The following is a 13,866-nucleotide window of genomic DNA, read 5'->3' as shown; positions in this document are numbered from 1 at the left end:
CAAGAACCATAGGCCTACCTTTTTTGCGTTCTCTCCCTCCTTTTTTGTATTTTCTATCCTCTGTTTATGTTCTTTTTTCTGGCTACCAAATTTGTTTACAGCCATTTTCCCACTAGTTTTGCCTACCAAGCATACGCGTAGCCACGGCCAGGCCTGTCTACTTGTCAGTCTTGCCCATCAAATTAGGCTTTCCTTCGTTTACGTTCACCATCTAAAAAAGACGCGCAAGTCAACACTGCATAGTGCATACTGCAACACTGCATAGATAGTTCAAGAATCAGTAAAATCGCGTAGGCTACAGCCGGCAGCTCCGTAATTGTCAGGTGTGATGAAATGCGTTCATATTCCACTTTTTATGTCATAAACGCTGCATGCCTATGAAAAGGCTTTGCAGTAGGATTGTCCGATGGTCAAGCTGTTGCTTCAATTTGTGTTTTAATTTAAGCAACGCACCGATGCTGGGTTCATGCAGTTTTGCGCAAGTTTAAAATGTTTAGCCGACAGCATAATGTGTCATTTTTGTACAATAAGTTCCACTTTTTTTAACATTTCTGGCTACGCTACCGAGAACAGAATCTCTCAATCTCACATTTTGACAGGTCACGTCTAACGTAGCCTACTACTCCCCACGGGGAAGGGGTAGTCTAACTTTTGATACATTTTTAAAAATAAATCGTTATCAGCCAATAGGGAAACTGCCAGAAACAACAAGCAACAACGCTTTAAGCTGGTAAGTGAGACACATCGATGAATGCACACTTAATGCAGAATCACCACAGAAAGCATTTATTTGATTATTTATTTTCAAGAGAATTTTCTATTCTCTTGACATTTGAACTTTCAGCTTCCTAACACTTTAAAAGCATGAAAAATATGTTTTTTACAAAGTTCCAGTGATGAAGGAAATGCTTTTGACTTGTCCTGTGCTTTGAACAAAATCTAAGAACATAATGTACCAGCTGTAAGACACTGTTTGTCAGCAAAACAAAAGCTGACTGACAACTAGAAAAACAAAAAAGCAGAACCATTACTTCATGGCAAGACAGAATACCAAACTAGGACATGTTCTGCCTGACCGAGAGGGGTATAAAAAGAGAACGGCCCCTTGTGCAGGGTTCTTTGTTCTTCTTTTTCCTTTTCCTTTTTCTTCGGGTCGAGCCGCAGAGACTTAGACACATTTTTCTTTCTTTGTATTTTTTATTTGTATTTAATAAAAGTCAAAATCCTAACCTTTGATTAGGGGTTTGTAAAAAGACCGTCTAGCGTTTTCTCGTGTTTTTTTTTGCCTCTCCTGTGTTGCTGAGAACCCCGGACGCCTTGCAACAGGGGCCACGCCCTTCGCTCCGGGTAAGTACAGGTAGGCGTCCGTTTGAGGGCTACTTTCTAAGACACTGTATGGGCAAAAAATATACTGCGCACACACTGACATGCACAGGAGTAGTGAACTCAGCCAGGCATTTAGGAAGGAAAGTCCTATGTTCCCGCCAGACAAAAAACTGACTAGGCTTTGTTAGCAAATTTATTTGTTGTGGAAAATTGTTTGTGAAACTAAGGTCTAGGACCCGTTGGGGTCTAAATGCACATCACACACCCAAGCGAGGATACGGAAATCTGTCTGATTTCTGTCTGAAGTGTATTTAGGGATATAACCTAAATTGTTATAGATCCGTTGTGGTCAATTGAAGTTCTTATATGTTACAAGAACTGTCATTAAAAAGAGCTTTAATTTAGTTTTGACAAGACACCCCTAATAATAGGGTAGTTGATTTTCTCTCATATCCGGACGGGCAGACGAATGTCTGTAGTGAGTTTTGACATCTCTCAGATCATGATGACAAACAACTCTTGCAAACACAGCTCTGAATTACTTCCTCTTTTAGTGAAGTTAACGACATTTTGAAGTACGAGTCAAGGGAATAGGGAACAGTGACTGAGAGATAGAAAGAGACTCTGAAGTAGTCCACCTTCCTTAGCCCCCAAACCCCAAATTAGGGAATTTGATTCAGATAGAGAGAGCCTCTCAATCAAGTCAACCCTCTCGTACATGCTAAACCCGTTGAAAAGGGGCCCTCACATCAGACACACACACTGAAAGATACCTCCTCTTTTACCCTGTGAAATCCTCACAGTCCAAAGACGAGCGCACCCACACCTACAGGAGTAGCGATCTCTACTGTGTTACGGGAGCCCCGTAGACACCAGAGTGGACACAAAACGCAAAAGGACCTATGGTGCATGATCACGTCAAAATCGCTATTTTTAGAGTAGAGACACTGATGATACTTCAAAGTTTCATGTTGTGTTGAGTTTTTTAGGGAAAAAGGTTCGCACACTCCTTGGTACTCTTTTGTTTAGTTTATTCTCTCATTTGGCACATAATGTTGTGTTGAGCCTTCTTTGTGTTTTAAAAATACCGATTTTGACGCGATCATGTATCAAAATAGGAGTGCCCCTACGATTCTCATTTAAAAGACCATTTGACCCGAAAACGACAACAGGGGCAAGCTTAAAGTGGCGCTTCGGGCGTAATTATGCTTTTAAACGAAAGTTTGACTAGGGTACATTCACAAAAACACCCTAGGATGCATTTTGGCGAAAGTTGCGCTTTAATGCTAGAGCACCGTCAACACGTGCAATGTACGATGGGCAATGTAAAATCTTTCAGAAATGGTGTAAATATCGTCACAGGGACCCGCTGTCCTGTTCTGTTCAGTGTTAGAATTCCTTCAATCGCTTTTTGAATATGGGAAATCTCCATCCACATTGAAGGTGTATGTAGCTACACTCTCTAGCCATCGTGCCTTAATTGATGGATCATCCCTTGGCTCGCATCGCCTGATGATCGCCTTCCTTAAAGGAGCAAGGAGGCTGAGGCCACCTAGAATGAATAGGCCGCCCTGGGAATTTCTTTTTGGTAAGCCATTTGAGCCCCTTAACCAGGCTTCTCTTAAATGGTTGTCCTTTGTAACAGACAAAACATATTTTGCTCAAAACCATAAAAAAACAAATATCTATACATTTATATCTATACACTACCAGTCAAATGTTTGGACACCCATGCTAAAGTTGACTAAAAACAGAAACAGAAAATCATCTTTTGGAAATTGACCTTAATGCCTTAATTTAAAAGTAAAAATTCAACCTTTAAGGACACCAATTTTCTTTGTGAATGAATAATGTATCGTAAATAAATAAATGTTCTTCCTTAAAATACAGGGGTGCATAAGGGCTCCTACACACAGTTGCGTTCCGTCAACGCATGCCAGTGGGTGTTCCCGACGGTAGCTATGCAAATGACCTGAAGTATAACCATAATTTGATTGGTTGGTGCCGTCCGTCGATTGGCTTGATTGTCCGGTGCCGTCTGTCGGTGCAGCAACAGCTGAACTTCTCAACGCGAGCAACGGGAGAAACGCAACGCAACGGACCCACAATTCAGTTCGGCAACGGATGACGTGAGCCCAGCACTGCAACGCACGCAACTGTGTTGTGGAGCCGTAAGTAAGGACAGCTCTATATTAAATTGCCATAGAGGGAGACAGGTTTATTATTTTTAAAGGCCAGTTATTTCATGGATCCAGGATTTGCATTCTGATAAAGTTCCCTTGGACTTTGGAATTAAAATAGCCCCATATCATCACATACCCTTCACCATACGTAGAGATTGGCATGATTTTATTTCAGTTGGTTTGATTTGCATTGAGAGATGGTCTTATGAAAAGTACCCCATGCCAATCGCTTCAATTTCCAAAAGATAATTTTTTATTTCTCTTTTTAGTCAACTTTAGCATGGGTGTCCATACTTTCGACTGGTAGTGTATGTATCCATACATAACACACTTCACTCTTGTAAAGTTATGTTAAAACCACTGACATGCTTTATCACACCACAAGATGGCAATTGTGAGTGACAAAATGTTTTTTGTAGTGCCATGGTGGATACAGGAGGGGTATTTGCTTGAGAGCATAGGCAGCCTTACAACTTTTATGAGAATATATCTCACTAACATGGAAAAATGCTAACATATCATAAGTTGATCCTCCACTAGATAGTCACACACACACACACACACACACACACACAAACATTAATAGCAAGTAATATGTAAAAATATTTTGTAAACAATGTCATAAAATCTTGAGATAAGAGAAGGACAAAAGATAAATATACAGATAACGGAGAGACTCAACAATGCAACACAACGCAACGCAACGCAACGGAATGCAACGCAACGCGACACAACGAGACACAACGAGACGCAACGAGACGCAACGCAACACAACACAACATAACACAACACAACACAACCTCTCGGTCTCGTGCCTACGCCCGAAACACAGCTGTGGTGATATCGGTTACCAGCACCACATTCACTTGTGCCTTATTGATTTAGTATTGCGTGTGGCGGTGTGTTGCTGGGCCCATTTCTGCCCCTGAGGACTTAATCATAGACAATAGACTTCACACCTCTCACCACCTTAAAAACCAAACTGCGTGTGCTCCTTCAGCACATGCTTACCCTCCGCATAGAGACTACTATTTCCTTTTCACTCCTGTATACAAATGAATGAAGTAAAACATAACTAACACAAAACACATTTGTTAGTATCTGATATAGTGATCGGGGCGTTGTTCAAGTGTTGTTTATTTCAGTCGCCTCATCACGCCCTCTGCCTGTCTGTCTTTTTTCAAGGCAGTGCAATTGAACATACAAACACAATAACTCAGGACAGAGGTGGGAGTTTAGTTCCCTTGAATCTGCCATGCAGCATCTCTCCAGACACTAGTGTTTGAGCTCTGGTGTAATTCTGGGGAAGATAGGAAATGCCTGAGCAACTGCAAACACATGAAAGAGAGAGGAGAGGAGACGAGAGGATGAGGAGATAAGAATACATGCTAAGTAGACTTGGGGGGAAGGAGAGAGTGATTTGTTGACAAGAGGACGAGAGGAGAGAGACATAGAGAGGAGAGAAAGAGAGGAGAGAGAAAAGAGAGAGAGAAGAGAGAGAGGGGAGAGACAGAGAGAGGAGAGAGAGAGAAAGAGAGAGGAGGAGAGAAAAGAGAGAGAGAAGAGAGAGAGCGTGGTGCTGTGCGTGAGTGACGGAGAGTGGAAGGCGATGGGGAGGAAGTGGAAACCACAGGCCTTGCAGTGCACCCAGGTCCTACATCTAAGGTGTGTGTGTGTGTGTGTGTGTGTCAGAGTGTGAGAGGCAGAAGAGAAAGAGTGAAAGAAGAGGAGGGGAGAGAGAGAGAGAGGAAGACAAAAACAGATGGGTGGGTTCTGTTTATGGGCATGTTTACGATGCCACTTTAACTTTGACCAAGTGTGAAAGCCAGAAAAAAGAGAGAAAGAGAAAGAGAGAGCAAGAAAGGCCTATGGCCTCGGTCTAGACTTGATGTAGAGTTGTGATACATGAGGTACAGCACTCAGTCGATTCCTAACTCTTCAGGATGAAGAAACTGACTCCGGTAAAGGCTGTGTTGGTCCTCTTCTTCTTATATGTCTTCTGCCTTGGTAGCCATGCTCAAGGTGAGTTGAACACACTGTACTGTCTACCTAATAGTAACTGTGCCTCAAAAGGCTTTTACCCATAGTGACTGATTACGTTTTGTACACAAGGGATTTTGTATTTGTTTCTGTGAAAGTATGTACTGTTGTGTTGACTGTCACACGAATGACATGAAATTTTGTAATGAATTCAGCGGATCGCATGTCACAAAAAATAACTGCAATGGGCCTCGGCCAGTCTGATGATCATACATAAATTATGTCCTTGTACGATCAACTCTGATAAGTGAATGAAAAGTCATTAGTAGTTCTGATGCTTAATCCAGGTACATAATGCATGCACAGTGTACATATGTCTAATGTAATGGACTGTGTTTGGTATGTGTTGAGGTGATTTCACCCCTCTTCTATCCCTGAACTGTAGCTGTGCGTCTGTGTTGCTCTGTCTGTCGGTATGCGTCTTGTTAAGGCTATAAGTAATAGTATGGTGGATGTTGCAGGGAAGCTGATACACAATTTGTTGTTGATATAGAGACATTTATATATATACTAGAATGAATGAATACACACACACACACACACACACACAGACATACATACACACACACACACACACACACAAACAAACATATTAACAATATGGTCAGGCTACACTGGAGTTAAGTCAAAGTCAAAGTGAACTTTACTGTCAATCAACCATACAATACTTTCGAAATCAAAAACAAAATTGCATTTCTCCACACTCCATGTGCTGGTTTGTAACAAACATTTAAAGTATAAAGAGGAAAAAACGCACGCACATCCCGATCTAATCCTGGGTGCTGGACAAAACACTTACGATGAGAGAGAGGGGAAAAAAGTCCGCAACACTATTTACACATTACACATTACACTACTTTGTAACAAACATTTCACATTAAAAAGTAGTGCAAATGTACCAGGTACACTTAAAACGCAACATAAACAGACAGTAGGCATTACTGCATACACACAGACAATAGACAAGACAAGCATAGGGGGCCGCTGCCATACAGGGTGCCGCCATCAAGAACAAAATCACTTCTTACTTGTAAGTCACTTGCAGTCAATAATGTATATTATGTAGGAAATATTGGCTTGTATTTCAGTGCTAAGGTATATGCATGATAGGCCTTCATATACAGAAATTATTTTGATAGCAACATAGGTTAACCCTGTTATGTTAAGCCACATGCAAAAAAACAGCTGTTATCTTTGGTTGTGAACTATGCCTTGACAAAAAGATTCTTCTGTGAAAAACAGCTTTTACTTTTAGCATTGCTAAACTCAAATACTTTCCGTCATACAATGACCTGGAAAAAGCTATGTATGTCTTTATAACATCACCCTCCACCTAGGCTTTCCCCAATCTCTACTAACACACCTGCAGATGGCCCAGAACGCAGCGACAGGACTGCTGACTGGTATCAATAAGCGGTAGCACTTGAATCCAGTCTTGGCCTCGCTTCACTGGTTCCCTGTCCATTTTAGAATTCAGTTTAAAATCTTGCTGGTGGTTTTTAAAGCCCTTAATGGACATGCCCCCAATCAATATCGCTGACCTTAATCGTCTGTTAGATCCAGTAACAGAGGTCATCCCACCCTCACGAAGCAAAGCAGAAAAGTTGCTGCTCCACACTGCTCCACACAAAGCCCAATCACGGCTTTTAAATCTAGGCTCAAAACACACCAGTAGGCTATCTCGGACCTTGTCAGCCCTATAATGTCTCAGACTCATTATGTCAGTATCTCTGTGCTTGTCCCCTGCTGTTTTCTGGTCATTGTTATTGGTTTGTGTCTGCCTGCTGGCAAAGGTTTTTTTAATGTATATTTGTATATACTCCTACGATGTGTTTTTTAGAACTTTATACAGCACTTTGGTCAGTGTAAGCTGTGATTACATGTGCTTTATAAATAAATGTTACTTACTTACAGTACCATATACAATATGCTGTATATTATATTATACTGTATGTGCAATGTACCAGTTGATGGGTAAAATTAGATTATTCCTTACTCATACAATTGACACTGGTATAAAAGATATAAAAGGGGTAATGTATTGAAAAACAAGCTATATAATTGGCATGTTTCATCGCAGATGCCTTCATCAGGGTTTTTACATATTAAAGGAAAATTCCAGCGATTTTTCACATAGATGTCTGTTTCTCGATCAGCAACAATTAGAGCTGCCAGGCAGCTACAGTACTACACTATGGGGGTATGAACATGGGGGCTCATGAGCATACTCCCAGAGTCACTCAACGTAACATGCAAACAGTGATGCAAACAGTAATTTACTATTATTGACATATTTAAAAGGGGGTTACTTTTTTGGACTGTTGATAGTTGAGAGGAGTAGTTAGTTTATGAACATAACGACCTATGAGTGTCCATTATAAATAAATATTAAATGTCACATACTCATTGATATACTAATTAATTAATTAATAAACTAATAAATACACTAACTATTGTATGCTGTGCATCCAATCTATTATACCTAATTAAACCATATGATATCATGTGAACAAGTAAGAATTATGCAAACTAATCATGAAAACTAAAGAATCATGGTCTTAGTTATGCTTCATTAACTAATTACTCCAATTCATTAATATCAATTTATAAAACTTTAAAGGATAAAACGCGTCATTGCAATCAATTGGCCAAGTTTGAGCAGTCCGACAGATCAAATAATCAAAATCAGTAGAGAGCACTTTTGAAGTCTCCATGTCATCGTGGATTACAAACAATGAGCAAAGATGAGTTTTCTAACATTGTCTAGTTTAAGAAAGGAGGAAAAGTTCTTAGCCACCTATGTTTTGTCTGCTGACAAAAACAGTGAAATTCCACAGCGGGTAATGCATGGAAGGTTATTTTCATGCTGTTCCTCTGTGGCCACATAATAAGCATAACTTTTTATTCCCCCTATAGTCAACTACACATGCTACGATGAGATTCATGTCAAGAGGAATACTGCTTGGAGGGTCGTAGAGATGAGCACCCTAATAATGAACTGCCCAATGAAATACTGTGAGCCACCACCCACTGTGACATGGTGCAGATTGGATGCAGATAATACCTGCACACCACTGCCTGAGAATCCTAATGTTGAAATATGGCAGGAGTCAGTCAGCAATGAAGACAATCTCATTATATCCTATATGGAAATAAAAAAGACAACAAAGGACTACAGCGGTTTATATAGATGTGGAGTTGATGCCACCACTACTGGACATTCAATCAGTGTTACTGTCACTGGTAAGTGGGGTTTTTGTGTCTTTTGAGTCTCTGTTTTGGGTGTGTGGGGGTGGGTTCATATACATGTATCATCACATTTACTTTAGTTTAATTCTGTGATCTGTCACTCTCAGGTGTTGACCAGTTGGAAAATACAACACATAACTACAACACAAGTAAGTATTTGTTATGTTTATATATATATATAGGTAATTTATGTTGATATAGATTATATTGGTAATATATGTTAGCATATGAATAGTCAGTTGCTGTTTTTCTCTGCAAGTCAAACATTGTTTTTGTTCTGTGCACATTATTTTATTATGGGTCATAATTCCAGTCAAGGGAGCCTGTGGAGAGTCCACTTTAAAGTCTAATCTTCATTGCCCTCTCAGTCAGTTTACCAGGTACAAATGGTCCAGCCCTGGAATGGCTCCCCTACGTGTTCATCTGTGGTGGCATAGTGACCGTTGTTATGGTGGTGATGCTCATCTCCTTCCTGAGTCTTCATGGATGCAAACGTGAGTTTTTCTTTCTTTCTTTCTTTCTTTCTTTCTTTTGTTTTGTGTCTGTTATTCTGTTTAATTATTATAAGTCAGTTCATCCATTCATCCACTTATCTTTTACAGTAACTGTTATCAAAACTAGGTACCTAGGTGTTTGATTTAGGGCTTGCACATGTTTTGCATTTGGATACCTAAATCTACCTTACAAAATATAATTTTTCAAGTAATTTATTCTATGCACACAAAAAGGCTTATTTGTCTCAACATGTGATCACATGTGTTAAAAACTCTGTTAGTGAACACTTTAACTGCTTTAAGATTATCCTTCCACTTGACATGAATGGCATATCAAAAGATGCTGATTAAAATGCATGATTATTGCACAAATGTGCCATGAACTTGTCACAATTATAGGCCACTTTAAAATGTGCAGTTTTATCACAAAACACAAAGCCAGAGATGTCCTGTTTCCTGCTTATGGCAGAAATGTCCGAGCAGCAGGAATGTCAGAGCAGGAATTGCCTGCAAACTGAATGTAAAGGCCATCAATAGGCTCACCAATAATTAACAAAATTAGCAGAAAAAAAGGCTTTTGTGTTCATAGTAGAATTCTTGGATTTTTTCACTTCAATTTATAAAGCATATCTGTATAATTTTTCATTTTCGCCACAGGGTCATCCCGGTCTCACTCTATTGATCCCACAGGACCATCTCACAAAACCGAACAAATAGCAGAAGCTCAGGTATCACAATGTCCTGACTGTGTGAAATAAAAAAAACATATATATAATTGAATTGAATATTATTATTACATTCTATATGGTGACAGGATAACAATTGCTGAGGTTGTGTGTTTTTCCCCCGTTAGTGTCCAACCAGGAGATCATCAGCCCGTGTCACCCCCAGCCCCAGCGTCCCGAGGAGGGACAGGAGTCTGCGCTGCCACCCCACACAGAGCCCTGCTCTCTCAAAAGCAACCGCTTACGACCACCACCACCTCAACGAGACGCAGTCGCTCCACGGCCTTCTCACACTCCCCAGGGCTCCGCCCACCCAGAGCTCACCATCCAATCACAGATCAGCCCTGCTCACACAGAGCCAGGGCAGCCCAAGGGATAGAAGGCCCAGCCAGGTGCTGTACGCAGCTTTGGACCACCTGGCTCCACGGGATGCTCCGAGAACTGTCCCGAAATTCCAGCCTGAGGAGGAATTCTCAGAATACGCTTCTATTCGCCTCTCATGAAGCACTTTTGGATGCCACTCTGCTGGAATGTCAAAAGACAAATGACAAAAGTGACATTAAAAATGAATGTTTCCTACTGTTTACAGTCCATTTAAGTTGAAGACTCGTTAAAGGGATTTCAGCTGAGAACCTTCCTGGGTCAGTCCAGAGAGACACAATATAGACTATTATGAGACTGTGGGTTGCTGTTTACTGTACTGTGGTAATAGAACGTGATTAATTCATAGGTGTGAAATCCATGGCTGTCTGCATTACTCATCTCTGTCAATGGCCCTGGTCACGGGATTTTTTGGACTCAATTTTACACACCAACACACACACACACACACACATTGATATATTCACCCACACAGATATACCCCCCCCCCCCACACACACACATACACACATACATATATACATATACAGACACACACACACACACACACACACACACACACAGTCACAAGCATGCTGACATCCTGCGTTGTGGAAACTATGAGTGGTCGCAAACCGCAGTGCGATGTTGCAGAGTCTCGAGATGAAAGATTGCAGGGGGTGGGATGGAAGGAAGGGGGTTGGGGGGGTTGTGAGGTAACGTGGAGGGGCTCTGTGTGCTGCTGCGATTGAGACTGTTTTTTCCTCTAATTTGACTCGAACAGGAAACAGACAGACAAAGACAGTAAAAAAATGTGTGTGTGTGTGTGTGTGTGCACTGTGTACACAAATACATGCATTAGATAGACTTATACATCGGTGGGCTCCCCACATTTTTAGTGGTCAACCAAGATTACCTGCCAGTGACCATCAAAGAACAAATTGTCTAATTAGCGGTAAAGATCAAAGTGCCATTGAGAATCTTGCTGATGAGATTCACTGAGATACTTTCAAAAAGCAGTGTACTGTACTCCAGACAGCACCATATCAAAAATAGTTTCCTTTCCATTTGATGTCTATGGCTGCTGAAGACTACGAGCTCCGTGTCCGCTCACACTATTCCACCGTTAGCTCTGTTGACGTTTTACCACTGAGTTAGGTCCTAGGTCTAGTCTTTTTATCTAAACACAGGCGGCTGAAGTAATGTGACATAGCATACAACAGGAATGTAGTAAAACTAGATGTACCGCATAGCGGTACAAAATATGACCGCCGCTCAGTCCTGTACATCCGTTCCGCGAAAATAAATCACACTTCAATTTGTCTCCATATTTTACTCCATCCCCCACTCTTGAAACTTTTGTGTATGCTTGTTTGGCATGCCTGAGTGTGTGTGTGCGGCTGCACAGAAAGTACCCTACTGGTGCTGAAAAGGTGAATAGATTGTAGAATAGCCAAAGAAGATGTAGAATTGTTATAAAACCTTTAAAATCTCTAAACAATCACAAGTAGGGCAGTTCATCACAGTTCATCCATTGCAACTGGATTGATGAAAGGTCACTTACACCTGTAGGCTACATTGTATTTGGGAAAAGCAAAAGGTATCAGCATAATGTTATTTATTTATTTATTTATTTATTTTTTTATGTATTTTTAAACAAAAACATCTCTGTCAGTTCCATGCCGTTTTCAACAGCTAGCCTAGTCTGAAACGAAATGCTGTTTTACATCTAACCAGTGGTGCAAATAACTGACATGTCCAAATGGGCCTTGATGAAATGTGTCGCTAGACTGTTCATACACATTTTAACGGGCCAAAGTTGAAGAGCTTTTGTCCGTTATTGTTAGTGCAAATATAGGCTGATTCATGTTCCCTTGCATTGTTTAACTGAGGTCCATGGCTAGTCTGGCTTTCATCAGACCAAGCTCAATCTTTTAAGAAATCAAAAAATAAATAGCGGGCAGATCAGGCTGGGTTCACCCAGCCTAGTCCATAGGTACCCGATATTGTTTAATTTTCCGATTGAGATATACACGCTCTGGCTATTCTAAATGCAAAAATGCATCAGGGAGTTATGACAAAACGGTAACTAACAAACTAGATCCTAATAGAAAGCTGTTAGCTTCCCTAAGCTACAGGTAGGATTATAAGGTAGGCCTATTTACAACATAAATTGTCAATAGGCTATGCTGGCGACACAAATAAAATCTCCTTTGGAAACCAATGGCTTACGCCTTACAGTATCAAGCGGACTTAAACTGTCATATCGTGGCGAAAAGTTGTAATAACATTCACGCAGCTCCATGAGTCAAGGAAAGCGCGAATGAAGTAGCCACTTCTAAATGGGACCCACTACACAGTAGCTTAAGGTGTTTTGCTAAAGCAGCCATAATGAAATGAAGGTGTCATTGTTTGGATACTTCACACACACGTGCTTTTTAATTTCACAGACTACAACTACCAAGCTGTAATCAAAGCACATCGACTCCCCTCTCACACCCTGCACGCACTTAAAACAAAATAAACAGGCGTCTCAGTCTCACGCATGTATAGGCAAAACTGTATCAGACCGGTGTAACGTTGGTAAATCTTCCATTGCACAGAATGATTTTGTAGCACGTGCAATAAATGACAGTCGAAAGATACAAACAGTGCTGCTATACATTTGCTTGGTATAACCGCATTTATAGTTTTCTACAAATGCAATAAATCAAATGCCTCCATCACTCAACCAACGCTAATGGTAACATTACCTAGGTCCTTATTGATATTACAAGATTAACATACCTGCAGTAAAAACCAAGCATGTCCGATAAACATCCTCAGATTTATTTCGGCTTCAAGAAGAAATGGGAATTACACTTCATGTGAACATCGTCCTATCCTTATTAGATGTTCGCTGCGGTAAATTACAGTCCTTGTATGAAGCGTCCATTGTTTTTTCCAACCCACTTTTAACTTCCAACAAAATTACGTCTCACTGCAACGATGCGCCATCTAGTGGACAAACGACTACTTCTCGCCAATACTGAAAATGCAGCCATGATGATGATGATGAATATTTATTTTGGCTTTCTTTTAATCCTACTGATTTTCATTTTTTACCGGGGGGGGCAAATCACAAATGAGTGATTATGAGCCAGGTTCATGTGGGCCCTTGAGACCAACATACCATAAAAGATTCACAGAGAACTGTGTCTGCCCTACCCTCCTTTCGGGGGGTCCAGTCCAGCGGGGGGGCTGCAGATGAAAACGAAAAATGACGGTTCCATGCTATCCATGTGGGGGTACATGCCCACCAAGTTTTTTGTACCCCGGTCCTTCAGTGTCCCGGGAATCCTTGTTGGTGTACGTCACTAAATGTACACATAAATTATTTTATTGTAAGGCCCCCCATGAACGAAAGTACACAAAACTTGGCATGCATTCAGAGGGTGTCATAATGATCCTACACTTTTAATTTCGTGCAGTTTTAACCTTGTCAGCCAG

General features: G+C 40.8%; 1 protein-coding gene across 4 annotated transcripts; it reads left to right on the top strand.

Moving 5' to 3' along the window:
• Window positions 1-949: 949 nt before the first annotated feature.
• si:ch211-214p13.8 (B- and T-lymphocyte attenuator) lies at window positions 950-10,759 on the top strand. Of its 4 annotated transcripts, none has more exons than XM_042082832.1 (7): window positions 950-1,347; window positions 5,452-5,531; window positions 8,466-8,792; window positions 8,906-8,947; window positions 9,167-9,292; window positions 9,950-10,020; window positions 10,146-10,759. In XM_042082832.1, exons 2-7 carry the CDS (start codon window positions 5,453-5,455, stop codon window positions 10,518-10,520), a joined length of 1,020 nt encoding a protein of 339 aa, XP_041938766.1. In that variant the 5' UTR covers window positions 950-1,347; window position 5,452; the 3' UTR covers window positions 10,521-10,759. The 4 variants fall into 4 exon arrangements, with proteins under 4 accessions (XP_041938766.1, XP_041938777.1, XP_041938785.1 ...); XM_042082843.1 differs by having other exon boundaries at window positions 950-1,357; XM_042082851.1 differs by lacking the exon at window positions 5,452-5,531 and having other exon boundaries at window positions 952-1,347.
• The last annotated feature ends 3,107 nt before the right edge of the window (window positions 10,760-13,866 follow it).

Source organism: Alosa sapidissima, chromosome 2 (assembly GCF_018492685.1).
Source record: "Alosa sapidissima isolate fAloSap1 chromosome 2, fAloSap1.pri, whole genome shotgun sequence".
NCBI classification, from domain to species: domain Eukaryota; kingdom Metazoa; phylum Chordata; class Actinopteri; order Clupeiformes; family Clupeidae; genus Alosa; species Alosa sapidissima.
This window is presented reverse-complemented; position numbering and strand designations above follow the sequence as displayed.